Source organism: Pan paniscus, chromosome 7 (genome assembly GCF_029289425.2).
Source record: "Pan paniscus chromosome 7, NHGRI_mPanPan1-v2.0_pri, whole genome shotgun sequence".
Taxonomy (NCBI): Eukaryota; Metazoa; Chordata; class Mammalia; order Primates; family Hominidae; genus Pan; species Pan paniscus.
Genome location: NC_073256.2, coordinates 46,308,557 through 46,336,156, shown reverse-complemented (window position 1 = coordinate 46,336,156; position 27,600 = coordinate 46,308,557). Strand labels below are relative to the sequence as shown.

The 27,600-nt window shown below is 37.8% G+C and overlaps 1 protein-coding gene and 1 non-coding gene across 4 annotated transcripts in view; both read right to left on the bottom strand.

Moving 5' to 3' along the window:
• The window catches only part of ESCO2 (establishment of sister chromatid cohesion N-acetyltransferase 2), a 43,020-nt gene extending 15,469 nt beyond the window's left edge, over positions 1-27,551 (bottom strand). For 2 of the 3 annotated variants that reach the window (XR_008626365.2, XM_055116391.2), the window contains exons 1-10: positions 25,637-25,842; positions 24,678-24,746; positions 23,071-23,878; positions 19,983-20,076; positions 16,192-16,249; positions 12,224-12,341; positions 11,250-11,381; positions 8,175-8,264; positions 7,415-7,558; positions 500-675 (exon numbers count right to left, since the gene is read on the bottom strand). Coding sequence is in view for 2 of the 3 variants with exons in the window: in XM_055116391.2 (XP_054972366.2) it covers positions 500-675; positions 7,415-7,558; positions 8,175-8,264; positions 11,250-11,381; positions 12,224-12,341; positions 16,192-16,249; positions 19,983-20,076; positions 23,071-23,878; positions 24,678-24,730 (1,673 nt within the window). In the remaining variant the exon portion in view is untranslated. Of the gene's footprint in view, positions 1-499; positions 676-7,414; positions 7,559-8,174; positions 8,265-11,249; positions 11,382-12,223; positions 12,342-16,191; positions 16,250-19,982; positions 20,077-23,070; positions 23,879-24,677; positions 24,747-25,636 lie in introns of all 3 variants that reach the window. The other variant, XM_003830793.5, reaches the window with a different exon arrangement.
• On the bottom strand, positions 26,499-26,600 carry LOC112440720 (U6 spliceosomal RNA). Its single transcript, XR_003028739.1, has one exon. It is a non-coding gene; the product is annotated as a U6 spliceosomal RNA (small nuclear RNA).
• Positions 27,552-27,600: the final 49 nt, after the last annotated feature.

Below are 27,600 nucleotides of genomic sequence, written 5' to 3'. Positions count from 1 at the left end.
ATGGATTGTCTCACAAATCCACTTTAGTTATGCTTATGAGTTATAGCAAGTCTTCATTATCTAGTCACTATCAATGAACATGTACAGCTTCTGTAATTTTTCAAACCTTTACTTTGTATAGATTATATTTATTGAAGCGTAATTTCACATCTATTAAGTCTAATAACAATTTGAGATTGTATTTTTGTTTTGTTTTTCTATTTTTTTCTAGCAATCCATTTTTATTTTATTAGTGTTGGTCTGTGACAAATTCAACTAGTCCTTTAGCACAGGTAGTCTGAAAAGCAGTGGGCTAGTATGTTTCAGACCTGGAATGTTGCACCCTAGACTGAGTACATCTAGTATGGTTTTTCTAGTACCAATACCTTCCTTAGCGTGACTTTGATAGTATTTATACTGAAGTATCTTACCAATATCCTTCCCTTTAGCTCAGAAGCCGAGAGGTTCTGGGAAAGCTATGAATCTAAGGTTCTGGATCTAGATCCATTTTATTTCTTACCTGAGGGTATCAACTAGTCGTCTTGCAATGCGCTTTCTTCTCTTCAGTCTGAAAACCCAGATTCTACTTATCCCACAGACTGCAGGTTCTGGTACATCTGAACATTGCCAAGCCCTAGGACATTCCGTAGAGCTTGGGGATTCCGGACCAATTGGTTCAGACAGGACACGAAATGCCTGCAATGATATACAGAAGCATCTATAGCTAACACCACAGATGAGTTCACACTGCTTTAAAAAAAATTCCTTAAATAAGTATCAAAAATTTAACTTATATCTCCAAGTATGTTAAAAAATATTTTCTATTTCTTAAATTCTTATCCCTTTAGTCACACAATGCTTTAAAAAAACTAGTGGTGTTGAGACATTCACACATTCTAGTGTGTCCCATAGCATTATGAGACTTTCCTCTTATACAATTGTAAACATTAGACTCTTCCTTTTAATAAAGTATATAAACCTCTCTCATTCTCTCCATCCTAAAATGCATATATGACCACCTAAAGAAACCAGTAACACCAAAGAAGATTTATATCTATTAACTATGAAATCTGGTTGGCATTTCAAGTTTCTTAAACATTTTTATTTTGAAATAGATTCATAAGAAGTTGAAAAAAACCACTACAGAGGAGCATGTATCCTTCCCTGAGTTTTCCCCAATGATTACATCTTCCATAACTGGTATAATACCAAAACCATGAAATTACCATTGGTATAATGGTGTGTATAGTTTCATGACACTTAATCACACCTGTATATACATTTAACTACCATCACAATCAAAATGCAGAACTATTGAGTCACCACAAAGATCTTCTTCCTCATTATAGTCACATCCACACTACCCCCTCTCCCATCCCCAGTCCCTGACAACCACCAATTTATTCCCCATGGCTATGAGAATGTTATATATTATATAAATGAAATCATATACCATATGACCTTTTGAGATTGGCTTTTTTCCACTCAGCATAATGCCCCTGAGACTCATCCAAGTTGTTAAGTATATCAATTCTTTGTTACTTTTTATAGCTAAGTAATATTCCATCATATGGCTGTATCATAGCTTATCATTCACCTAAAGCATTTCAGGACACTTTGGTTGTTACCAGGTTTTGGCTATTACTAATAAAGCTGCTATTAACATTCTTGTACAGGTTTTTGTGTGTACATCAGTTTTCCTTTGTTTTACTTAAATGCCCAGGAGAACAATGGCTGGATCATATGGTAAATACATGTTTAGTTTTTTTTTTAAAGAGACGGAGTCTCACTCTGTGGCCCAGGCTGGATTGCAGTGGCACTATCTCGCTCACTGCAACCTCCACCTCCTGGGTTCAAGTGATTCTCCTGCCTCAACCTCCCAAGTAGCTGGGATTACAGGCATGCACCACCACGCCCAGCTAATTTTTGTATTTTTAGTAGAGGCGGGGGGTTTCACCATGTTGGTCAGGCTGATCTCGAACCTGACCTCAGGTGATCCGCCTGCCTTGGCCTCCCAAAGTGCTAGGATTACAGGTGTGAGCCACTGCGCCTGGCCTGTGTTTAGTTTTTAAAGAAACTTCAAAACTTTTTCCAGAGTGGCTGTAATATTTTACATTCCTACTGACAAGGTGTGAGAGATCTGGTTTCCCCATATCCTCACTAGCATTTGGTATTGTCTCAATTCTTTACCTACTGTTACCCTTCTGACAGGTGTGTATTTAGTTTTTAATTACGAACAACACAACATTGTTTCTGACCTGAGAGTAGAAGAGAACAGTTAGTTGGCTACATCTTGCCTATTATCAGGACATAACAGTCTACTTCTTTGAGATCAAAGAAGGAAAAGACCTCTTAAATAAATACACAACATAAAAAGATGTAAACTGTAAAATTAGTAATGTTGAAGGGAAAAAAAGTGCAGAGCTTTTGTAGGTGATATAAATTGCTATCAGCTTAAAATAGGCTTATATTATAGGTTATATTATAGGATATTTTATGTAAGCCTCACGACCATAAAGCAAAAACCTATAGTAGATACATAAAAGATAAAGAAATCAAAGCATACCACTACAGAAAATCATCAAATCCCAAGGAAGACAGCAAGAGAGGAAGAAGGGAATATATATAAAACAACCAGAAAACAAAACAAAATGGCAATAGTAAATCCTTATTTATCAATAATTACTTTAAGTGTAAATAGAATACATTTGCCAATCAAGACACACAGAGTGGCTAAATGGATAAAAACACAAGACTCAACTAAATACTGCCTACAAAAGACTCACATAGACTGAAAGTGAAGGGTCAGAAAAACATACTCCATGCAAATGGAAACCGAAAGAGAACAGGAAGTACCTACACTTACATCATACAAAATAGATTTTAAGTCAAAAACCATCAAGAGACAAAGAAGGTAATTATATAATGAAAGGGTCAATTCATTAAGATAAAACAGTTGTAAATACATATGCATCTAACATTGGAGCACCTAAATATATAAATATTTAGGATTCTGAAAGGAGAAATAGGAATACAAAATCGTAGGGGACTTCAAGATCCTACTTTCAACAATGGATACATCGTCCAGACAGAAAATCAATAAGGAAATGTTGAACTTTTTTTTTCTTTCTTAAGAGATAGGGTCTCACTATTGCCCTGAGAGGAGTGCACTGGTGCGATCATAGCACACTGCAGCCTCAAACTCCTGGGCTCAAGCAATCTTCCTGCCTCAGCCTCCCAGGTACCTGTGACTATAGGCATGCACTACCATGCCTGGCTAATTTTTGTAAAGACAGGGTCTCACTATGTTGCCCAGGCTGTTCTTGAACTCTTAGTGTCAAGCTATCCTCCTGCCTCAGCCTCCCAAAGTGTTGGGATTACAGGTGTGAGCCACTGAGTTCAGCCAGTAAACACTGAACTTACACTTCAGACCTAATGGACCTAACAGAAACACATTTAGTATTCCATCCAATAGCAGTGGAATGAATGCACACTCTTTTCAAGTGCACACAGAACATTCATAGCAGTATAAAATTAGAGATCAATGACGGGAGGAAAAGTAGAAAACTGACAAATATGTGAAAATTAAACCACATGCTCCTGAACAACCAATGGATCAAAGAAATTAAAAGGGAAATTGACAAATTTCTTGAGACAAATGAAAATGGAAACACAACATACCAAAACCTATGGAATGCAGCAAAAGCAGTTCTACATAAAAAAAGAAGAAAGATCTCAAGTAACCTAACGTTACACCTCAAATAATTAGAAAAAGAAGAATAAAACCCAAAGTTAGTAGAAGGAAGAAAATAAAGATCAGTGGAGATAAATGAAACAGGGACTCAAAAAATAGAAAAGATTCGCAAAATGAAGAGTTGGTTTTTTGAAAGATAATTGACAAACCTTTAGCTAGACTAAGAAAAAAGAAGACTCAACTAAACAAAATCACAAATGAAAGAGGAGACATTACAACTGATTATCACAGAAGTACAAAGGATCGTAAGAGACTATGAATAATTATATATCGACAAATTAGGTAACCTATAAGAAATAAATTCCTAGAAGCATACAACCTACCTATACCGAATCATGAAGAAACAGAAAATCTAAACTAACCAATAAAAAGGAGATTCGATCAGTTTAAGAAAAAAGAAAAAACTCGCATCATAGGAAAGCCCATCTGTAACAACATCACTGCTAAATTCTACCAGATATTTAAAGAACTAATACTAATCCTCAAACTCTTCCAAAAAACTGAAGAAGAATACCCCCAAAGTCATTTTACAAGGCCAGATTAATCTGATACCAAAGCCAGAAAAGGACACCACAAGAAAAGTTACCAGCCAATATCCCTGATAAACAGATGCAAACTAGCACATTAAAAGCATAGTACACCATGATCCAGTGGACTTTATCCCTGGATGCAAGGATGGCTCAATACATGCACATCAATATGTTACACCATATTAACAGAATGAAGAACAAAACTATATGATCATCTCAATACAGAAAAGGCATCCAACATCCTTTCATGATAAGAACTCTCAACAAATTAGGTACAGAAGGAATGTACCTCAATATACTAAAGGCCATATATCACAAGCCCACAACTAACATCATACTTAGCAATGAAAAGTTGAAAGCTTTTCCTCTTAATCAGGAACAAGACAAGGATGCTAACTCTCATCATTTCTATTCTACATAGTTCTGGAATTCCTCGCCAGAGCAATTAGGAAGAAAAAAGAAAGGCGTTCAAATTTAAAGGAAGAAGTTAAATCATCTGTTTGCAAATGACATGAACTTATGTACAGAAAACCCTAAAGCCTCCACCAAAAAAACTATTAGAATAAACAAATGCAGAAAAGGTGCAGGATACAAAATCAACATATAAAAGTCAGTAGTGTTTCTATACAGGAAAAACAAACTATGATCTATCTTAAAAAGAAATCAAGAAGACAATCCACTTATAATAGCATAAAAAACCCCACTTATTAATACATTTAACCAAGGAGGTGAAAATCCATACACTGAAGACCAGAAAACACTGATGAAAGAAGATGAAGAATATCTACATAAATGGAAGGATATCCAGTGTTCATGGCTTGAAAGAATTAATATTGTTAAAATGTCCATACTACCCAAAGCAATCTACAAATGCAATGCAATCCCTATCAAAATTCTAATGGCATTTCCACAAAAATACAAAAAACAGTCCTAAAATCTTGTGGAACCATAAGAGATTCCAAACGGCCAAAGCAATCTAGACCAAAGAGTAAAGCTGAGGGGCACTGCACTCCTACTGGCATTAAAAAACACAGCAGCCAATGGAACAAAACAGATAAAATAAATCCAGGCATTTAGAGTCAACTGGTGTCTGACAAACATGCCAAGAACAAACGATGGGGCAAGGACACAGTCTCTTCAATAAATGGTGTCGGGAAAAATGAATATCCACAAACAGAAGAATAACATTGGAGCCTTATCTCAAACCACATACAAAAATCAACTCAAAATGGATGAAAGACTTAAAATGAGGGACCTGAAACTGTAAAACTATAAGGAAAAAAATGAGACAAAAGCTTGACATCAGTCTGGGCAATAATTTTTTGGCTATGACCCCAAAAGTGTGGGCAATAAAAGAAGAAATAAATGTAACATCAAACTGAAAAGTTTCTGCATAGTACAGAGTGGATAAACACAAACCAACCAACCTACTGATTGATTGGAAAAAAAATTTGCGTATACAATAGGGGATAATATCCAAAATATATAAATAACCCAATAGCAAGAAAACAAATACTCTGATTTAAAAATGGGCAAAGAACCAGAATAGATATTTTTCAAAAGACATACAAATCAGGAACAGGCATATGAAAAAATGCTCATTCAACATTACTAATTCATCAAGGAAATGCAAATTAAAACAAGATCACCTCACGCCTGTTAGAATGATTACTATAAAAATGCAACTACCATATGCAGCAATCCCACTTCTGAGTGTATATCCAAAGGAACTGAAATCAGTATGTTGAAGAGAAATCTGTACTCTCATGTTCATGGCTGCATTATTCATAGCCAAGATATGTAATCAACGTTAAGTGTCCATCAATGGATGAATGAATAAAGAAAATGTGGTACATATACACGTGGAATACTATTCAGCCTTTAAAAAGGAAATCCTGACATTTGCAACAACATGAATGAACCTGGAGGACATCATGCTAAGTGAAATCAGTCAAGCAAAAAAGAAAAATAGTGCAACATCTCACTTACATACTGAATCTAAAGAAGTTGACTTCATAGAAGCAGAGTAGAATGGTGGTTGCCAGAGGCTGGGGGAGTGAGAGATGGGAGAAATGGGGAAACGTTGGTAAAGGGTACAAAGTTTAAGTTAGCATGAGTAAGTTCTGCAGATCTATTGTATGGCATGACTGCAGCTAATGTATACTTGAAAATTGCTAAAGGCCGGGTGCGGTGGCTCATGCCTGTAATCCCAGCAATTTGGGAGGCTGAGGCAGGCGGATCAGGAGGTCAGGAGTTCAAGATCAGCCTGGACAACATAGTGAAACCCCGTCTCTACTAAAAATACAAAAATTAGCCAGGCATAGTGGCACGCGGCTGTAGTCCCAGCTACTTGGGAGGCTGAGGCAGGAGAATTGCCTGAACCCAGGAGGTGGAGGTTGTGGTGAGGTGAGATCATGCCACTGCACTCCAGCCTGGGCAACAGAGTGAGACTTGGTCTCAAAAAAAGAAAAAAAAAGAAAAAAGAAAGAAAAAGAAAATTGCAAGGAGAGTAGATTTAATGTTCTCATCACAATAAGTTGGTAAGTATGTGAGGTATAGCTATACTAGCTTGATTTAGTCATTTTACAATGTATACCTATATCAAAATATCACATGTACACTGTAAATATTTGCAATTTTTGTCAGTTATACCTTAATAAAGCTGAGGGGGAAGGAAAAGGCCAAACTGATCACTTATACTGGCAAAAATACAAACAACCTGCTTTTCTCTCCAACTTCTAATAACACAAGGAGAAACTATATGTCTTCTAGAACATTGTTAATTAGTACCTAAATTCGATTCTAATTAAGGGATAAGTAATGACTATTTTGCCGAAAATATTAACCTTCACTAAGCCACATGTTTAAAAACTTCGGTTTATAGATTTGCTTACTTAAAATCACTAGACTTTATAATCCAGCTGTGGAAATGACTACATGAACATAAAAGACTGGCTTACCTATCCTGTTTATATAAAGCAAAATTCCAAATATTAATGGAAATAAATAACTTCAATTATCCACTAGATCAAGGATATTTCAGTAGGAAGAATGTCATTAATGGTAGCAATCTTAAATGCTGAGACTTCTCCCAACTTTTCTTTATTTTGCCTGCAAATTATGCCAATAATTTAAAAGAAATATACCATACCTGTTTGATGGGTTCTGCAATTAAACACCCAACTACTCTCTTTTCATCAGATATAAAAAGAAAAGTTTTTATTTTGTTTGGACATTTAGGAACAACTTGCTGGAAGCCCAATTCATTATCAACAAGTTCTTGGACATCTTCTACCTAATGATTTTAAAAACCAAGACAGGTGAATGTTTTAAAAAGTACAATAGAAACTATACATATTTATATACACAGAATGTATGATTACTGTTACTTTAGCCTCTTTAATTTCTATTTCTAAAATTTATACACCTCCAAAATTATTTCACTATTGATGCATGTAGCTGCTACTGTGGAAACAAGGTTTTAAGAACCTATTTTAAAGATCACTTTCAGCAGAAATTGAGACACCTGGGAGGGATAAGTAATAGGAAGCATTAAAACAGATTTGTTTTAGCTTTATTCATTATTCACGGTGGCTAAACATCCAACCTCAGAAACACAGGCAACACCAATATAAGAAATAGACCCTGGGGGGCCATTAATTTCTCAACATTGAAAGCTTAGTTTATCTTTCACAAGGGAAAGATGAATATAAAAGATAAGCTGTGGAGCCTTATCTGCCTTCTTTACTCCTTTGTCCTACAATTCTTAGTTTTGTATAAATTGCTATGAAAGTAATCATTAAGCAGGTACCCAAGTGAATTATCTGTCAGCAAAGGCAGTTTGCACTTCAACATAGGTTGATTTCTTGGGGGTGGGGAAAGGCAAGAGATAAAAAGATAATGTTCCATACCTTTTTGATAGCAAAGCTTGGATCATGTGGCAGAACCAACACGATTTTCCCATCCCAAAACTCTGCTACTACACGTTCTTTCTTCCAACCCTGCCAAAGGAAAAAGGGTCACAGTTTAATTTGTGAAGAGAAAAAAAACCAACATTAAATAATTTGATGTGGAGAAGACAAAAGGCTAAACAATAATAGATATAAAAAGAAGAAGATGAAATCCAACTAAAAGTAATGTGGGAAGAGAAATAAAAGATACCTAAAACAGGTATCTGGCCTCAACAAGCTGATATCCTATCTGAAGACATGTATATGACTATAAAACAAGGTAAAGAGGTAAAGGTGCGGTGGCTCACACCTGTAATCCTAGCACTTTGGGAGGCCCGGGTGGGTGGATCACTTGAGGTCAGGAGTTCAAGACCAGTGGGCAGGTAGGGGAGGGGTAGAAGAATAAGCCAAATTCCAAGAAAAGGCTAAGTAAAAGTCCTTATACGTTTGTCCCTTATGCTTGACAAGACCACAGATGGGCGCAGTCTTACAACTATTTTAATCTCAACCCCCAGCATAGTGCTTTGGCATGTGGCCCTAGTGTTTGAATGATACTGAAGTATTATGGTACTGAAAAGGGTTTAAAAACCTTGGTAAGATGTCAGTGAGCATAATGGGGAAGGTGGTTAACTTGCCTTCAGGCTAAGGCAACTAACTGAATAAGCAAAGGTGCAGAGAATGGCAAAAAAATCTGGTGTAACTGACTGATTGGAAAAAATGAGGTTGAAATATTAGAAATAAATTTAATAAGATCCATGACAAAACTATAAAATGTTCCTGAAAGACATCAAAGATATGAATCAATCAGAGGTATACTAAGTTTCTAAGTATACACTAGGTTTATACTACAGTATATACTAAGTTTATATAATAGTATGTGCTATACTAAGTTCCTAAGTTATACTAAGATTTTTTTTCCCTAGAGAAAATGGCATTAGTTTGACTAGTTTGAATAAAAATTCGAATAGGTTTTTCATTTGGGGGGAATGTGATAGGCTCTTTTTTTAATTGAAAGAGTAAATATGCAGAAAAAGTCAAGACATGTTTTACAGAGAAGGATGAAAGAGAACTTACCTAACTATACAGTATGAAGCTACATTTATAAAAGTATGGCACTAGCACAGGAACAAATGGATGGTGCAGAAGTGTCCAATAACAAACCCATTTATATGTGGGAATTTGGTATGCATTAAACGTGGCATTGCTAATCAGTGTGGAAGATAAACTAGTCAAACAGTAATGTTGGCACACTTTGCAGTCCTTTAGGAAAAATATAAGGATCCATCTCTAACACTATGTCTTGAAAAAATTCCAGTGGATTAAATGTCTAAATATAAAATTTATAGCTATAAATTTTTTTAAATATAGGAAAAACTTACTAATTTTGGGACTGAGATGATGTTCCTGACTTAAGAAACCAAAGGTCACAAATTAGCTAAATAAAAATTTTGTTTTCTTTGTAGCAATATACACCACAAAAAGGTTAAAAAAATCCAAGTAATGGTATTTGCTTGTATATGCAGAAAATATCTCTGAAAGATACATAGATGAATCTGTTAATGCTGGATGCCTATAGATAGGGGAACGAGGTTTCTGGAAGGGGTATGGAGAAACACTTTTCACTGGATATACTTTTGCATTTTGTGAAATTTGAATCATGTGAAAGTATTACTATATCAAAAATATAAATTCAAACCTTAAGAAAAGGGACAGGGAGAACGTATTTGTAACCTAGGAATGATATTCAAAATATATAAAGGATAACATGCCCAGTATGTTTCCACAAATTAAAGAAAGAAATCCAGTATGGTATAGTCTGGCTTCATCAGAGAATGTGGCTTATTCCAGCGGCAGGAGCTTAGAGCTGGAGAGGGAATGTGTCATGTGACAAGGTGGGCAGGGGCCAAATATGAAGAGATCTGTCAGCCAAGGTAAGGAGTCTGGGTTTTATTCCTAGTGCAACAGAAAGCTGTCAAATTTGAAGCAGACAATGTCAGAACCTATGTTTTAGAAAGAACTTTCTGGCTGATGTAGAGATCAGATCATAGAGGGCAAGAATTTAAACTACACACATACACACTTTCTCTTTTGTATGTATTTTATATGCACATATATAGGAAAGGTTGAGGCCAGATTAAAGACCACCAAACTTCTGTTGGGAACTTTTTTTTTCCAGAAGTATGTAGAATCATACTAGACTTATGTTTCATCTACGGCTTTTTTTTTTTTTTTTGAGATGGAGTTTTGCTCTTGTCACCCAGGCTAGAGTGCAGTGGCACAATCTTGGCTCACTGCAACCTCCACCTCCCGGGTTCAGGCGATTCTCCTACCTCAGCCTCCCGAGTAGCTGGGATTACAGGCACCCGCCACCACGCCTGGCTAATTTTTTGTATTTTTAGTAGAGACAGGGTTTCGCCATGTTGGGCAGGCTGGTCTCAAACTCCTGACCTCAGGTGATCCACCCACCTCGGCCTCCCAAAATGCTGGGATTACAGGAGTGAGTCACTGCACCCAGCCTAGACTTATGTTTTAAAACGTTATTTCTGGTAGCATTATGGGAACCCAGAAAGCAAGCCATTTCAATAAACAGGCTAAAAATATTGTGAAGGCATTAACTGTGGCAATAAAAATAGGGAAAAAGGAATGTATCTGAGTAGCAGGTACAATCATAAAGATAGGGCCGATGATAGGATGTGTTTGGACTTGAAAGGTGTTTAATAAACGGGTGGGACCTCTCCTCTCAGAAAAAACCTGGAGAAGTCATGGGAAGGCTATTTTTTTTCTAAGGCTACCTATAAAGACAGCACTATAGTGGGAAGAGAGTATCTCTGCAGTCTCTGAATTTTGTATATCTTGACTGTTCAGCTCTGCTCAGAATGCAGTGTTTACAAAATATTTATCTTATATTGAGATAGTAAGCTTGAAACATCATCATTAAAAGTTAACTTTTCCGGCTGGGTAGTAGAGGTGGTGGAAAAGAAATGTCTCTTTTAGTTTTACTTCTAGAACAAACTGAAAGACTATGTTTTGGCTCACCACATATTTGATTCCTTCCAGAAACCTGTGGTGATGCTGTACATGCTGCATTTCATCTTCAGGGTTGGAAGCAGTATATATCATACCACAAGACTTGCACACAGTAGCCCCAAAATGTTTCTGACCAGCGTCCTATAATTGGGGGGTAAAAAAAGAAACCCATTTAAATATAGCACAAATAGCTCTAAATTAAGTTCCTATAACCATTCATTCAAATTTCACCTAATTTTTTTTTTCTGCTGACACAAGTGAAAAACTAAATGAAAATCTGGTTACCATATCCTCCTTCCCTCCCCCAAGACAAAATGAAATGAGATCAGGCCAGGCACAGTGGCTCACGCCTGTAATCCCGGCACTTTGGGAGGCTGAGGTGGGTGGATCACTTGAGCCAAGGAGTTAGAGACCAGTCTGGGCAACATGGTGAGACTCCATCTCTTTGGGGGGGAAAAAAAGAGACAAGAGACCTAAAAATGCAATAAATTGATGAAAGGGAATTATTTGAATGGACAGTGTAAAAACCAAAGATTTTTTTATTTTTACAAGATTATTTACTAGACCCATGGTTCTAAGAAAGAATAAGATTAAATTGTGGAAATTACAGCTAAAATGAACAACGGAACTTTTTAATGAAACCCTTAAAGACCTGAAAAAGCCTTATTTCAAACAGGGAGGGCAAAAATTTTAGGACTTCTATATTAATTATACAATATTTTTCCTTAAGCAGCTAAGAATATTAAATTATTTTAAACAATATTAAAATTATTTGACCCAAGAGTTGACAAAAAATAAAGTGCAGGAAAAGCACAGATAAATTCAAGAATATTCAATGTCACCACCTACAACTCCAATTCTGTCACATAAAACATTGCTTAATGCCATTGAAAATACCAAGTTCTGAACTGTCTAATACAGGGTTTGGCAAGCTTTTTCTGCAAAGGGCTAGATAGGAGAAGCTTTGTTTGGAATTTACTCACGATGATGAGCTGGTCTTTTGTTTTTTTGCTTGTATCTCTGGTATTAGTATTTTTCTGGATATTGGTCTGTTTCATGAAGTTGACAGATCCCACAGAAAACTGTTCTTCACCTAAAGATCTTGACACAGAAAGTTGACATATAAAAATTTACAATTTTGGAGGAATTACAAGGGAAAGAAAGCAGCCATTTATCAGAGTACCTTGCAATTTTTAGTGCTTTCTATCTGACATTAACTTGATGAAGTAATAGGGACAGGAACAACGAGAAACCTGAGGCCTACTCAGAGAGGGTCAGTAATTTACTCAAGGTAAAGTAACTAGTAAATGGCAGTGTTAACACTCAAATCCTGGTCCTCTGACTCCAAGTCCTAGGGACTTTCTTCCACAATATCAGATGCACATAGATGCACACTTTGGAAATTGACTTCGCCCTTTAAAAAAGATTTTTTTGCTTTATCAAATCTTAGGACAATATTTACCCCATACAGCTATAAAGAAATTCCTGGGGTACTGGAGAAAATAAGTATAATACTGAACTTCACAGATCCACAGGAAATCAGAGTCACCATCATATTATGACCCAGCAATGTTTTACCTGGGCGATGAAGCTTCTAAATTTGCTTTTCCTCATACCAAAAGCAGCATCTCACTACTATGAAATTCTTAAGGAAAAAACAAAAACAAAAACATATTTAGGCTGGATAGCTGTAGTTGAGACAACCTTTACCTATTACGAAAGAATGTTGAGATTCACTTATAGAGGTTGCAAACTGGAGACCCTCAGGCCAAATCTAGCTAGCAGATATGTTTTGGTTGGCCCATATGATATTTAAAAACTTTGGATTGGCTACCAATATTTTAAAATCTAGAGATTTCACTTAAAAATGTGTATTTCCAATATTAAGAGACATTGTAAGATCACTAAACCTCTATTCCATCAAAGAATCTATGAGTTTGAACTTGGAATAGCACATGCCCTTTTAAGTGGGCAATTCTTCAGCTGGCCCTAGTCTCCACCCAGCCTGCTGGTTCTGTAGGTACTGAGTTTGTAACCCTTGCCTTGTAATGAAAGGACCTTGGTTTTCCAGGGACCAAAGGAGTAGAAATCCCTAAAGAGTAGAAGTAAATAAGAAAGAAAAAAAAAAAAAAAAAAACCCTCGTACCGAAAGTAAGAAGTTCAAACAACAGGAAAAAAAAAAAAACCTGACAAAGTAGGAAAAAAAAAAAAAAAAAGGTGGAGCATTAGCTCCACTGCATTAAGCTAAGTCAAGCTGTCTTCTTACCATTTGTCTGAAAAGTAGTTTTCAAACTGACTTGACAAATCTATGCTAAGAAATACATTTCACATGACTAGTACAGACATAAAACCAAAGTTTCACTAAACATACTTGCTGTGTGAGAGATACACTATTCCACTAAAAATAAATGCTATTGTTGGAGGCCAAAAGAATGAGGGTTGTGACTAACTCAGTATACCACTGGAGGCTATATGAGCAAACAGCAAACTGTTATCATGAATGCAGGTTGTTGGCAAACTGACAAACTGCGTCTGCCACCCAGAAGGAATGCTGAGGGCAGTCATGCCCAGGCACAGTGTTTCTTGCGATTATCTATAGGCACATTCGAAGCCTGTTAGCAATCACGTGAACCTGTGATAAATCAAGCAGCTGACCTTTACCTCCTCCTCCCTGCTCTTTCTACCCAATAAATATAAAAGGCTGTAAAAGCTCAGGGCCCTTGCTCACTAGCAGGAGCTCCCGACCCCTTCTTTAAAAAGATCCTTTTGTCTTTGTCTTCATTTCTGCGTTCGTCCACCTTCATTCAGTCCCATAGTAACTGTCACAAGATATGACACCCTAAACTGGTCTGATGAACTACTAATGGGCTACTTCCTACAGTATGAAAAAACACTCGTTCAAGTCACTGACCCTTTTCACCTTATATGCCGCCTTTGCTAGGCTCTCCCTGACTCTGCATGCGTGACAGCCATCTCTTTGCTTCCATTTTACCAACTGTAACACTATATTTGTTTAAATGTCTACCCTCCTCTAACCATAACATCCTTGATAGCAAGACCACAATAATCTTCACATCTCTAGAACTCAGTATAGTTCAATAGCATGTGATACTCTCTAAATGTTCATTGAATTTTAAAAACCAAAAAACAAATGTGAGACTAAGCACTTTGAGAATCTGTAATCATCTGAAGTAATAGATTAAATCTCAAATTGCTGATAACTGATGTTTTGGAGTCTACAAAAAGAGCAATATCATATTACTTAACAAATAGTATCCCACTGTCTTTTTTATTTTTTTTTTGAGATGGAATCTTGCTCTGTTGCCCAGGCTGGAGTGCAGTGGCACCATCTTGGCTCACTGCAACCTCCGCCTCTTGGGTTCAAGCTAGTCTCCTGTCTCAGCTTCCTGAGTAGCTGGGATTACAGGCATGCCCCATCATGCCCAACTAATTTCTGTATTTTTTGGAAAGACGGGGTTTCACCATGTTGGCCAGGCTAGTCTCAAACTCCAGACCTCAGGTGATCCACCCACCTCGGCCTCCCAAAGTGCTGAGATTACAGGCATGAGCCACTACGCCTGGCCTGTCTCTTTATGCTAGACTAAATTAGTATATGCTTTTATCAGTTAATTGTGGTAGGCTTCTGCTATGGTTTGAACACGTCCCCCAAAGTTCATGTGTGAAAACTTAATCTCCAGTGCAACAGTTTTGGGAGGTGGGGCCTAATAAGAGGTGTTTAGCTCATGATGGCTCCACCTTCATGAATGGATTAATGTTGATTATTGAAGGATGTGAGGCTGCAAGCCAAGCTCTCTTGTTCTCTCATGCACACTCTCTTGTTCTGCCTTCCGCCATGGGATCATGCAGCAAGAAGGCACCCACCAGATGTGGCTGCTTGATCTCGAACTTCTCAGCCTCTATAACTGTGAGCCAAATAAATTTCTGTCCATTATAAATTACCTAGTCCATGGTATTTTGTGATAGCAACACAAAATGAACTAAGACAGCTCCCATCTTCAATAAAAGGTCATGAAAGATGACAACACAGGTGAAAAATGGGAAAGGTGAGAAAAACTAGAAACAAACCTTTGAAGAGGGAAAGCTGTGCACCCATCCTAATCACTGAGGCAATTTAAGGTGAGGTGCTCTGAGAGTAAGGAAAATGTAGCCGGGAAGTTCCTTGCTTAATATCTGGAGTTATTTATAATCAAATGGGGAGAGAAGAATCAAAGCTGCTTAGGAAGAGGATGTTTAGACCATAAGAAACTACTTTTTCAGAGCTCTGCCGCCTATCATGCTCTCTACCCATCCATGCCTCCTCCATTGCAGTCTTTAGCTTTGAATAGGGTACTGGTAGCTTCAGCTATACTTTATGATAACATTAAGCTGCTGCAAGTTACTTACTCCTCCAGCCAGCTTTCTCATCTACAAAATGGGGTAATAATGGTACCTACATCATGAAGTTGTAAATGCTTATTAAATTGTAGCTACTATACTATCACCCAGGGAAGGCAATATAACCTAATGGGCGTTTGGTTCAGATATAGATTCTAGTCCTGGTCCTAGCACCTAATAGCTGTGCAACTGTGGCTAAATTACTAACAGTTTCTTAGGCTGAAAATAGAATAATAGTATCTAACTTCTAAGTTGTTGTAAAAATTAAGATAATAGATATAAAACTACTTATTATGGGTAAGGTATTATATAATAATGTTAGCAATTATTATTACTCAAGTATATAAAGATCTTTTCCATCTCTCAACTCTTAAGTTCTTATGATGTTTCTATGAGGGACTGATTTCATCACCCTATTCTCAATATTATTCTCCTATTCCCCTTAGTGAGGAAGAAAAAAAAACTCCCCAAATTAAGTAGCATTAGACTGAAAAAGAGACCCAGAGGACCTGTGTAATTTATAAGGCTTGGACTTTAAAATAGTAACAATTCTCACCTTTTTGAATTGACTGAAGATGCACTGAAGATTGGATAGACAGTGGACTTAGGAGAAACTGGTGGGGGAAAAATCATGATAATGTGTATTACCAAATAAAATCAAAGCTTTAATTCATAAGATTTCAAAGGTTAATAAGACTATTAAATAATACTCAAGATCAAGATTTAACAAAGAGGCAAAGGTAATTCCATGGAGGAAAAACAGTCCTCAACAGATGGTGCTGGACCAACTAAATGTCCATATGCAAAAAAATCACACCTATTCAAACCTTATGTAAAATTAACTCAAATGGATCACAGATCTAAATGTAAAACTATGACCAGGCGTGGTGGCTCATGCCTGTAATCCCAACACTTTAGGAGACCAAAAGTGGGAGGATCGCCTAAGGCCTGGAGTTCAAGACCAGTCTGGACAACTTAGTGAGACTGTGTCTCTATAAAAAAATTAATAATAAAGTAAAAACATAAAACTATAAAATGTCTAGAAAAAATATTAGGGAAAAATCTTCATGAACTTGGATTTGGTAATAAGTTTTTACATACAACAGCGAAAGCATAATATATTTATAAAAATTAATTTGGACTTTATCAAATTAAAAAATTTTGCTCTACAAAAAATAAAGAGAATGAAAAGGTAAGCCACAGATTGAGGGGAGAAAATATTTGCAATCATATATCTGATCAAAAACTTGTATCCAGAATATATAAAGAATTCTTATGGTATGTCGATAGTTCAGCAATAAATGAGAATTACTACTGATACACCCAACAACATGGATGAACCTTAAATGTATTACTAAGTGAAATAAGCCAGACCCCAAAGGATATATATGTGTAATGTTTTTCCTGGAAAAGGTAAAACTATAGAAATGAAAAGCAGATTAATTGTTGCCAGGGGGCTGAGGGGAAGGAGAGTAACAACAAAATGTAGGCATAGGGAAATTTTAGGGTGAAGGAACTCTTCTGTATGGTACTGTAATGGGTAATATGTAATTCTATACATTTGATAAAACTCACAGAACTGTAAAAATCACAAAGAATGAACTCCAATGTACATCAAATGAGAAAAAAAAATACGTATAAATATCAACCAGGCTACTGAGGTAGCCTAAGATGGAATGCAGACTGTGAGAAATGAATCTAACTATATTAGAACTGTATAGCATAACGACACTGAAGGAGGTAGGGGGAAAAAGAGAAGCTGTCCTAAGTAACTTTAGCAAATGGTGTTTTGACTAGAAGTTATAAGGATAAAGACAAAAAGACTGCACTTAAAATTGCACCCTAGGCAGTGTGCAGTGGCTCACGCCTGTCATCCTAAAAAATATATTATTTAATATATATATTATTTAACTATATATGGAATTCTACAAAGGGAAAAAATTGAAAATATATCACATTTAGAGAAGAATGGCATGAGCTGATATAGGATTCCACAAAAGCTTACTTCAGCAATAATTACATATAGAAAAAGAGACTGAATTAGATAAGATTCATCTCAACCTCAACATGAACTATGAGATGAAAGGTAAGGGAGGCCAAGGCGGGTGGATCACCTGAGGTCAGGAGTTCGAGACCACCCTGCCCAATGTGGCAAAACCCTGTCTCTACTAAAAATACAAAAAAATTAGCCGGGCATGGTGGTAGACACCTGTAATGCCAGCTACTTGGGAGGCTGAGGTAAAAGAATCGCTAGAACCCTGGGGGCAGAGGTTGCAGTGAGCTGAGATTGCGCCATTGCACTCCAGCCTGGGTGAGAGTGAGCCTCTGTCTCAAAGAGGAAAAAACTGCACTCTAATTGGTTATTTCTCACAGGAGTATGAATTAACAATTATGAAACTGTTTTACATGTTTACTGGGACAGAACAAATAAGTAGATGGATAGTGAATAGTAGGAACTAAGTGTCTCACTGTCCGAGAAGGAAGTTACAGATGAAAAAAGGATAGAATAAATCCTGGAGTACTGGATTAGAGTTGGAAATATCAACTTCCAGCTGGCAATATGCAAACAAAGAAATAAGACAGAAAATGTCACAGACAAGACTAAAGACACATGACAATTAAACGTAATATAGCACCTTGGATTGGATACTGGGACAGAAAGAAAACATTAATAGAAGATTCCAAATAAAGTTTAGAGTTAACAGTAATATACCACTACCAATATTTGGTGAACTCCAAATAAAGTCTAGTGCTTATGGCCAGGCACAAGGGCTTATGCCTGTAATCCCAGCACTCTGGGAGGCTGAGGTGGGGGGATCACTTGAGGTCAGGAGCTTGAGACCAGCATGGCCAACATGGTGAAACCCCATCGTAACAAAAATTAGCCGGGCATGGTGGTGGATGCCTGTAATCCCAGCTACTTGGGAGGTTGAGGTGGGAGAAATGCTTGGACCCTGGAGGTGGAGGCTGCAGTGAGCCAAGATGGTGCTACTGCACTCCAGCCTGAGCAATACAGTGAAACTCCATCTCAAAAAAAAAAAAAAAAAAAAAAAGTCTATACCAATACAAGTTTCTTAGTTTTGACAAAAGTATTATAACATAAGATGTTAAGAATGGAGGAAACAGGGTAAGAGATACACTGCTACTCTCTGTACTTTAACTTTTCTGTAAATCTAAAATTATGGCAAAATAAAGTCTATTAAAAGAAAAGAGCAAAGTTAAAACAGCAGTTGATTTGAGGAAAACAGTAAGTTGAGAGTGGGCTAAAAAAACAAACTTTAACTTTGCATTGAAAAATAATTAGAGCTCATCCTCTAGAAACAAGGCCAAGGCAGGTGAAAGTCTGAGCTGCTATTGGTAAGTTACTTAACCCAAGTCCATTTCCTCATCTATAAATGGGCATATCAGGACCTAGAGTAGTTGGGAGAATTAAATGATAAACTGTAGTTATTAAGTAACAAAATTTTGGTCTTTTTATATTACTTTCATGATTTCTCCCATATCCTTATACCATTTATATTATTTTTATTCACTATTTTTCTTTAAATTGACTTAGACAATGTACTAAAATATATTTTAAAAGAAAAATTTATACCTATTTTAAGTAAATGCCTTTTTGTTATATTTTCTATTGTATCAGTGCTTTGAGCACAATCTATGAAAAACATAACGTATACTAAATATTTAGCACTGCCTTATATTCAGCACTCAGTAAATACTAGTTATTAACATCACATCTCAGAATCATAAAAAAAAGCTTTATGTATTCATAGTTTAGTAAGCTATTTAATTGAACACTGACAGCATAAATTAGGAATAGGATTTCAGAATTGACAGGAATTTAAAAATTAACTTTAACTCTTTAGAGATATCTTCCTAGATCATACAGCTAATTATTAGTAAACCTAGACAAAAATCCATGGTTCTTGATGCTTAATTTCAGTGTCATTTATAAAACTTAGTAAGTTCTGCTCACAATTGGGCTTTGATCACAAATATACATAATAGTTTTAACTTCTATTATTTTGGGTGAAAGATAGAGTAGGTATGATTTTATAATGAGAACACTCAACTCTAGAGAGCTTAAGTAACTTGGCCACAGCCATAGACCAATTAAGCCTAATATTTTGTCTAAAATTTTAACCTAGGATCTCCTTGTTTCTTGTTTTTCAAAACGCAATGCACTGCTTTACTACAGAAAACAGTGTCACAGAGATAAACAAAGATACTAACCACAGGCACGCTACTGAAAAAAGAAAGACCCAGAAATTGCAAGAATTATTATTACATAATGTATGTAATAAAGCATTATTTTAAGTAGCTAAATTCATGCAAGTTTTCTCTTACTTGTCTTATTCTCACCAAGAGAATCCTCTGAAGAAAAAGCCTCATTTTTATCAACTTTATGTTCCTTTGAAGAAACTCTGTTATCTGATGAATCCTGAAAATAGATTTTTAAAAAAAAATCTGTAATTTTTAACTATTTTCTAGTGAAGGAATCCCAGCAGATCTATTTCTAAAACGAAAGATTTGGTTTATTATGAATTACATTTCATAATGTGATTTTCAATCAATTTTCAAACTATTTTTAGGAAAACTTCCCCTGTATTCACTAAGTGTACATTACCTTTAAAGTCAGAGTACAGCAGGGCCCGGTGGCTCATGCCTGTAATGCCAGCACTTTGGGAGGCCGAGGTGGATAGATTGTGAGGTCAAGGGATTGAGACCACCCTGGCTAACATGGTGAAACCCTATCTCTACTAAAAATACAAAAATTAGCTGGGCGTGGTGGCACCTGTAGTCCCAGCTACTCGGGAGGCTGAGGCAGGAGAATTGCTTGAACCCAGGAGGCGGAGGTTGCAGTGAGCCAAGATCGTGCCACTGCACTCCAGCCTGGCGACAGAGCAAGACTGTCTCAAAAGAAAAAAACACCAGAGTACACGTGTTGTAATCTGTCATCCTCTCAAAAATGTGTTATATTTCCTGATAGAGATGGCAGAATGATTACAGACCATCACTTCCATAATGAAATGAACAAAAAAGTCAGTAAAAATGGCAAAAGTTTCCCCAGCAGCCACCAAACTGGAAAGGGACAACTTTTTGCCATAAACTTTAAAAATCAGCAGCTAAGGAAAGAACAACATTATAGAGTCACTGGAGAGTAGCAGGAATGTGGGAAAAGCAAAGTAGAAAAAAATCCTGACAGATTTCCCTCATATTAATTTGGGAATTACTAGGGAATATATAGCTTGGGGAAAAAGGAAAAAAACTCTTGGTTAAAGTAGAACTTCTACTCAAAACCATAATATCCCAGCAGAGGTGGGATAACCCATCAGTTTAACGCTTTTCAGGGCTCCATGAGTTGGGGAAAGGGTATCCTCACGAAAATCAGATTCACCGGCCGGGTGCGGTGGCTCACACCTGTAATACCAGCACTTTGGGTGGCCAAGGCAGGTGGATCACGAAGTCAGGAGTTCAAGACCAGCCTGGCTGAGAGGGTGAAACCCCGTCTCTACTAAAAATACAAAAATTAGCCAGGTGTGGTGGCCGGTGCCTATAATCCCAGCTACTTGGGAGGCTGAGGCAGAGAATTGCTTGAACCTGGGAGGCGGAGGTTGCAGTGAGTCGAGATCATGCCACTGCACTCCAGCCTGGGCAACGGAGTGAGACTCCATCTCAAAATAAAAAAACAGAAAATCAGATTCGCCCTTAGCTAGCAGAGACGAATCCCAGACAGGGGTATTTAGCAAAATCCTGAAAGAGCATAGCCCCGTTCCACAAATTTAAAATGCACAAAAGCCCAGCTTCCCAAACTACTGAAAACTAACTCAATACCAAACCCGTAAAGTGAAGCTAAGAAAAAGAAAAGACAGAAAAGAGAACTACAGAATTCTCTGTTACACTGGTTACAGAGAATTCATCAGGTCACCATTCATTTGGTACACCACCAGGCTGTACCAAACAGATAAGAATCATCATCAGGAGATGCATGGGGAAACTGCAGACTCTTCGTTTGTTTTACTGGATTGAGACAATTTTAGCTTGAGTTACGCCCCAAACTTTCAAAAAACTTAATTTTCATACAAATGTATAAGTATAAAGCACAGTTTAATACATTTTGATAAAGCTTACTCTTGTAATCAAAATCCCTATCAAGACACAGAAGTGTTTTGTTGATATAAACAGAAAATGAATTAGTAAAATTAGACTGTCATGGCTTAGCTAGCAAGAACGTATCTCATTTAACAATCTACTTGGCCACACTTGATAAACAGGAAAAAAAACAAACATTTACAGTGAGGACTAAAAACTTAAATGCCTTACAAGGGCAGCAGTAAGTAAAATGATCAAAACTAAACTGATCTAAATAGATAGATATACACTGACTTAGAGAAATGAAGAACCCATATTTATCAAATGGTATGATACTCAGCCTGATATTCAGCTCTGATTATTGCCATGTAGAAATGAAGGCTCAGCTTTCAATATTTCATGAGATACCAGAAATGTTTTTCTTGTATTTAAATAATTTTGGCTCCAACTTTTAAATTATGTAGGCCAAGCAAAACATTTATGGGTGAGATTTGGTTTACTGGCCACCAATTTATTATCTTTGCCACTGAGGTTTGAAATTTAGGTGATTACGAGATATGGACTGGGGTTGAATTTGAGAGAACCTAGTGAGGAAGGCAATGATGAGAGGTGGGTTAGGAAAGACATGACTATAAGCCTGAGTGTACTGGGTATCATATAAGCCTATCATTTCTCCAGCTACAAGGGTTGTGATGAATATAAACAAGCCACCATACGTGGAAGCCCTGATCTGGAGACAACCTTTCTTAAGGTTGCTTCAATGGCTTTCTGCCCCTAGCTGCCCCACAAAACTCAACTTTTTTTCTGATGAAGGATATAAACAGGAGATCAGCAACAGAAGTTCTAGACCAGCATGGTCTAATATGGTAGCCACCAGCTACATGTACCTATTGAGAACTTAAAATGTGGCTGGGCCAGGTGCAGTGGTTCACACCCATAATCCCAGCAATTTGGGAGGGTGAGGCAGGTAGATCACTATAGCCCAGCAGTGCGAGACCAGCCTGGGCAACATGGTGAAACCCCAGCCTCTACAAAAAATGCAAGAATTAGCCGGGTGAGGTGGTGTGCACCTATAGTACCAGCTACTTGGGAGGCTGAGGTGGGATTGCTTGAGCCTAGGAGGTTGAGGCTGTAGTGAGCAGTGTGCCACTGCACTACAGCCTGGGTCATAAAGAAAGACCCTGTCTTAAAATAAATAAATAAACAAACTCCTTACAGTAACTAAACACTATGCTATCTGGCTTTATAAAAGCAGTCCAGAAAATAAAATTTTATTCAACTATGTCATTTATACTGAAGTTTTGTTATACAGCCATTTTTAAAGTGATATATTTAGCTTTACCTTTATTAATTTCTCTTTATTTTTACTGCTTGCACTCAGTAGTCCAATTTTCAATTTCTCTTCTAGGACCAAGCACTTTGGCACTTGCCTTGTCGCAAAAGTTTTTTTTTCACTGACAGTCTCTACATCAGAATCTTCAATGACTTCTGATTTACTCTTTTGGGTGCGTCCCAGTGACGGCTCATTTTCCAGGGACCATTTTCTAAGAGAAGATTTTTTTCTAACAAAAAATGCTGCTCCACCCTGGAGTGTAACTTGTGGTTTTATTTTTTGGCTCAGAACCCGAGGAGCATTGGGATTATTTTCAGCTGAATGACAATTATTTTCTTTCTCCACAATTGGCTTATAGATCACTCGATTTTGCTTGGAATTTCTAGAATTCCTTGACACAGGCTTGATGTGTCTATACTTTGGTTGATACTTAGCAGTTAAACTCTTCTGTGGTTTTTTGTTGTTCTTCTTGGAGCAGACTGGTTTTCCTTGCATTTTTTCTATCACAATGGGAAAAGATTTATCTTCATCATTAGTTTTTAGACAAGTAGATCTACTCTCTTTTATCAGCTTTCTCTCCAGTGGATTGAGGTACCACTTATTTTGGTTGTAAAAAGATACAGTGGACAGCGCAGATTTAAATGGTGAGCCTTGATTTGCTGATGGCAGTCTATTTATTTCAGTTGTTTTGAGCGCACTTAAAACAAAATGCTCTTGTTGAGAGCAATGCAGGTTTTCTTCATTTTTATCACTGTTTTGATAAAAACAGTGCTTTTTATTAGGTGATGGAAACAGATTTTCAGTGAAGTGTAAAAGGCTATAAAAAGAAACAAAGTCCATTGATAAGATTATTTTGCGTCAAAATTTACGTAAATCTACTGCTAAGTAATAAGCTCTACTTGTAGGTCATATTAAAAACAATACATGTACCCCCATACACACAATTTTCTATTAGTTTAACAGTAGGATTCTCAAATTCTGTCTTTATCAAATAAAACATTCAAATATCTTCCCAAAGAGTTCATGAAAACAAATACTATATACAAAGAAGCTATGATAGACATATATACATGTATGTTTTAAAATCTATTTCTATGTGTTGGCCATATATAAATTATAGCTCATATATTTTGCTCTGTTGTCTACAAGCCCCCTATAATAACTGTCTGTAATGAACTGACCCCCCTGGGGCTTTTCCTGGGTAGAGTAATTAATATCTGAGTACACAGTCTTTCTAGAATTGTTTCCAGACAAGCATCTACTGTATGCAAAACACTATGTAAAATATTATAGGGGAATAGAAAGGAAAAAGGTAATAGCTGATTTGGTATATTTCCTAGCTATAGAAAATAGCTTTCTTCAATGTGCTGCTTCTATGTCAAAAGAAAAAAACAAAAACTAAAAAACAGCTTTGATTCCCTTGAAAAGGACTAAATAATTCATTATGAAAACTTAATGTATTTCCAAGCTGGAATTAGAATATAGGTTATCAGGTTATCACTGTAGCCACAAGGAGTAGGCTAGTGGAAGAACGAAAATTTTAGAAAATAGGAGAGAACAAGAGAGACAAGAAGGTGGATTTTTCTAAGAGTTTCTATTCACAGGCTGAGATTCACCTGTCACACTTCAAAGAATCCTGCTTCCTCTTCCTTGGAGTAAGAGCTGCCATTTTCTTTATTGAATTCCTAAAAGAAATGACAATAACCACATTCATCAAAATATTAAAAATCGCTTTATCAAAATTATACCCCCTTTAATTAGTCTATTTCACACCAAGTTAAAACCCTATTTTCTGGGAGGTCTTCCTCGACATTGCTCTCCTTCCACCCCTCTCAGGGTTACACGCGCTTGTTCTGCTTCCATGGCACCCTATATTGCCCTAATAGTCCATTTAAGACATTTTCTTCTTGTTTCCCCATCTCAACAGCCTTCAATGAAGGCAGAGACCGTCTGTAACTTTTCATCAGAGCCCAGCAAGAAAACGGGTGAAGCACAGTCCTCTGCCATTTTCCTAGCTGATGAGCCCGGAGCAAGCCGTTTGCTTCCCTTTTTATAAAAATCTCTTGAAGTCGTAAGGCTGCTGAAAACAAATGCTAGAATGCACGAGCAGGCGGCTACGTGGCTCGTCAGAGTTCATTTCCTTCCCCTTCCCTGGGATCAGGGAAATTCCCCCCAAAGCAGCACACAAGCGTTATTTCAAAGCTATTAATGAATGAACAAACTGAAAGGCTAGGGTCTCTGGGAATTCAGGTCGAGCTGCGGCTTAAGGGGGGACCCCTCTGGGGCTAAGCGAGGAAAGGTAGGAGAGGAAAGAGTCCCGACCCTGAACCCGGTCAGGGAAACAAACAAACAAACCCTAAACCCAAAACAAGGAAACGCCGGCGTCGGGAAGAGGGAAACCCGGAGCCTGTGAGCGCGGAGAACGAGTCAGTAGCTTCTTCGGTCTCGGGCCTGCGGACCTGCCGAGCGCCGAGCAGAAGCCCTTTCCCCGTGACATTCGCCCCCACGTTCCACAGGGTCTCCCGCTCGCCTCAGCCTTCCACAGCCCCCCGCCTCGGCCTACTCCAGAGGTTACCTGCGCCTCAGAGCCGGGCGAGCTCCCCTCAGCCTAGCCAGCCGCTCCGTGAGCGTCTTCAAATAATCGCGCGCCAGGCTAGGAGGAAGCCGCTGCGTTCCGATTGGCCACGGCTCAGCGCTTCCAGGGGCTGGCTCGGTGATTGGTGGAGCACCAGCCCTTGCCCCGCCCACCCTGGTGGCTGTTTCCAAGATTCTCGCGCCCTGGTGAGGTGAAAAATCTCTGAGGGAAACCACGCCACCCACAATCCCCTGCAGCACCGCCAGACTCCGTTCCCGGGGCCTTGTTTAGGTGCATTCTGGGAATTGTAGTTCTCGGTCTAGTTGAAGTTGAGATACATTCTGGGGTCACGGGGTAAGAAATTTTTGTAAAATGGCCTCTCCAGCCTGGCGACAGAGCAAGACTCCGTCTCAAAAATACATAAATAAATAAATAAAGGCCTCTCCAAGATTCTCGATGCACTTATTTTTCACATTTGAAGCTTCATTGTTAGTTTCACTTTTTTTATTAGTAACTTTAGGTTTCTATTTATTTTATTTTTCAAATTAAAATATAAAACTTAACACCTGCTATGTGCCAGGCATTCTTAGATGCTTTACATGTTTTGTTTCATTTACTTCTCACCACAATCTGTAAGGTATTAATATCTATTGCCATTCCCATTTTACAAATAATACAACGGAGAACCCAAAACAATTGCTATTTACAGAACAGAGCTAAATTCTTACTTTGGAAAACCAGAAAGTTCCTAAAACGGTTATTGTTATCTATTGTTGCTATCTTTGTGTCACCAGCTCCTGGTACAGTGTTTCTGGCACATTTTTAGTTTCAAATAAGTTTAGAGTTTTATGTTTATTTTTTCAAATTTAATTTTCACAAATTTGTATGTCATCCTTGAGCAGGGGCCATGTTAAAGTTCTCTGTATCATTCCAATTTTAGTATACATGCTGTCAAAGCAAGCACGTAAATAAATTTCGTTAAGTGACGCCCTCAATTTCATAGAATGAAGTCAGTGACAGTGATGTAAGGGTGTCAGTTTAAAAGGAAAAGGCTGAGGCAAAAAAAATGTCACTGAGGCAAAAAAAAGGTAGAGTTTGCTTGAGTTAAAGCGGGGACAGCTGCCCAGAAGATTCCAACCCCCCTCCCCCCACCGCCCTCCACCAGCAGGCTTGGATATGAGCTCTGTCTGGCCTTTGCTACAAGCAGGTTTTTAAAGACGAAGAAGGGGGGCAGGAAGTGGGCTGATACACAACTGTCAAGCATTCTCATTGATGTATAGAAACTACAAGCATCAGTGATTGGCTAGACATTGTTAAACTATAGGGTGTGGGTCATAGTGTCTTGTGTGGCAGTGTTAGGTTAGTAGGTAGCTACTTGTGGCAGAAGCAGGTAGTTTCAGTAGATGAATACATAGCTCAAGGGGGTGGTAGAACATGATGGGGTCTCATTTTAATGCCTCTCCAGACCTAGTAATTTAAAGGGACTCACATTCCTCAGATAAAAGTGCTTTCTCAAGAGAAATAATCAGGGCAAAGCCAAGTGCTGTAGGAGCTTTACATGAATATGATTATTCCTACTTTATAGCAGGAGGACCTCTGAGGTTCAGAGGTTTGGGATGGCAGGCCTTCGATTTAAGCCAGAACAAAGTCCAATCCCCAAGAGACATATTGTCCTGGTGAGTATCAGAAACAACTCGTTTGTGTGCTATGTTCTAAACCCTTGGCGCCCATTAACTCATTTAACCCTAAAAAATATCCCGTGAGTTAGCTGCTCTAGTATCATCTTCATTTCGCTGCTGAGGAAAGTGAAGCACAGACAGGTTAACTAATGTGCCCAAGATGCCCAGCCTCTTTCCCTTAACCCACAAATCATTGAACCAAACTCCTTGCCAGTACCCTTCGCCTCGCCAGGATTAAAAATGGCGCCCACGGCCGGCGCTATGACGCGCCCCGACGTCCGCCGG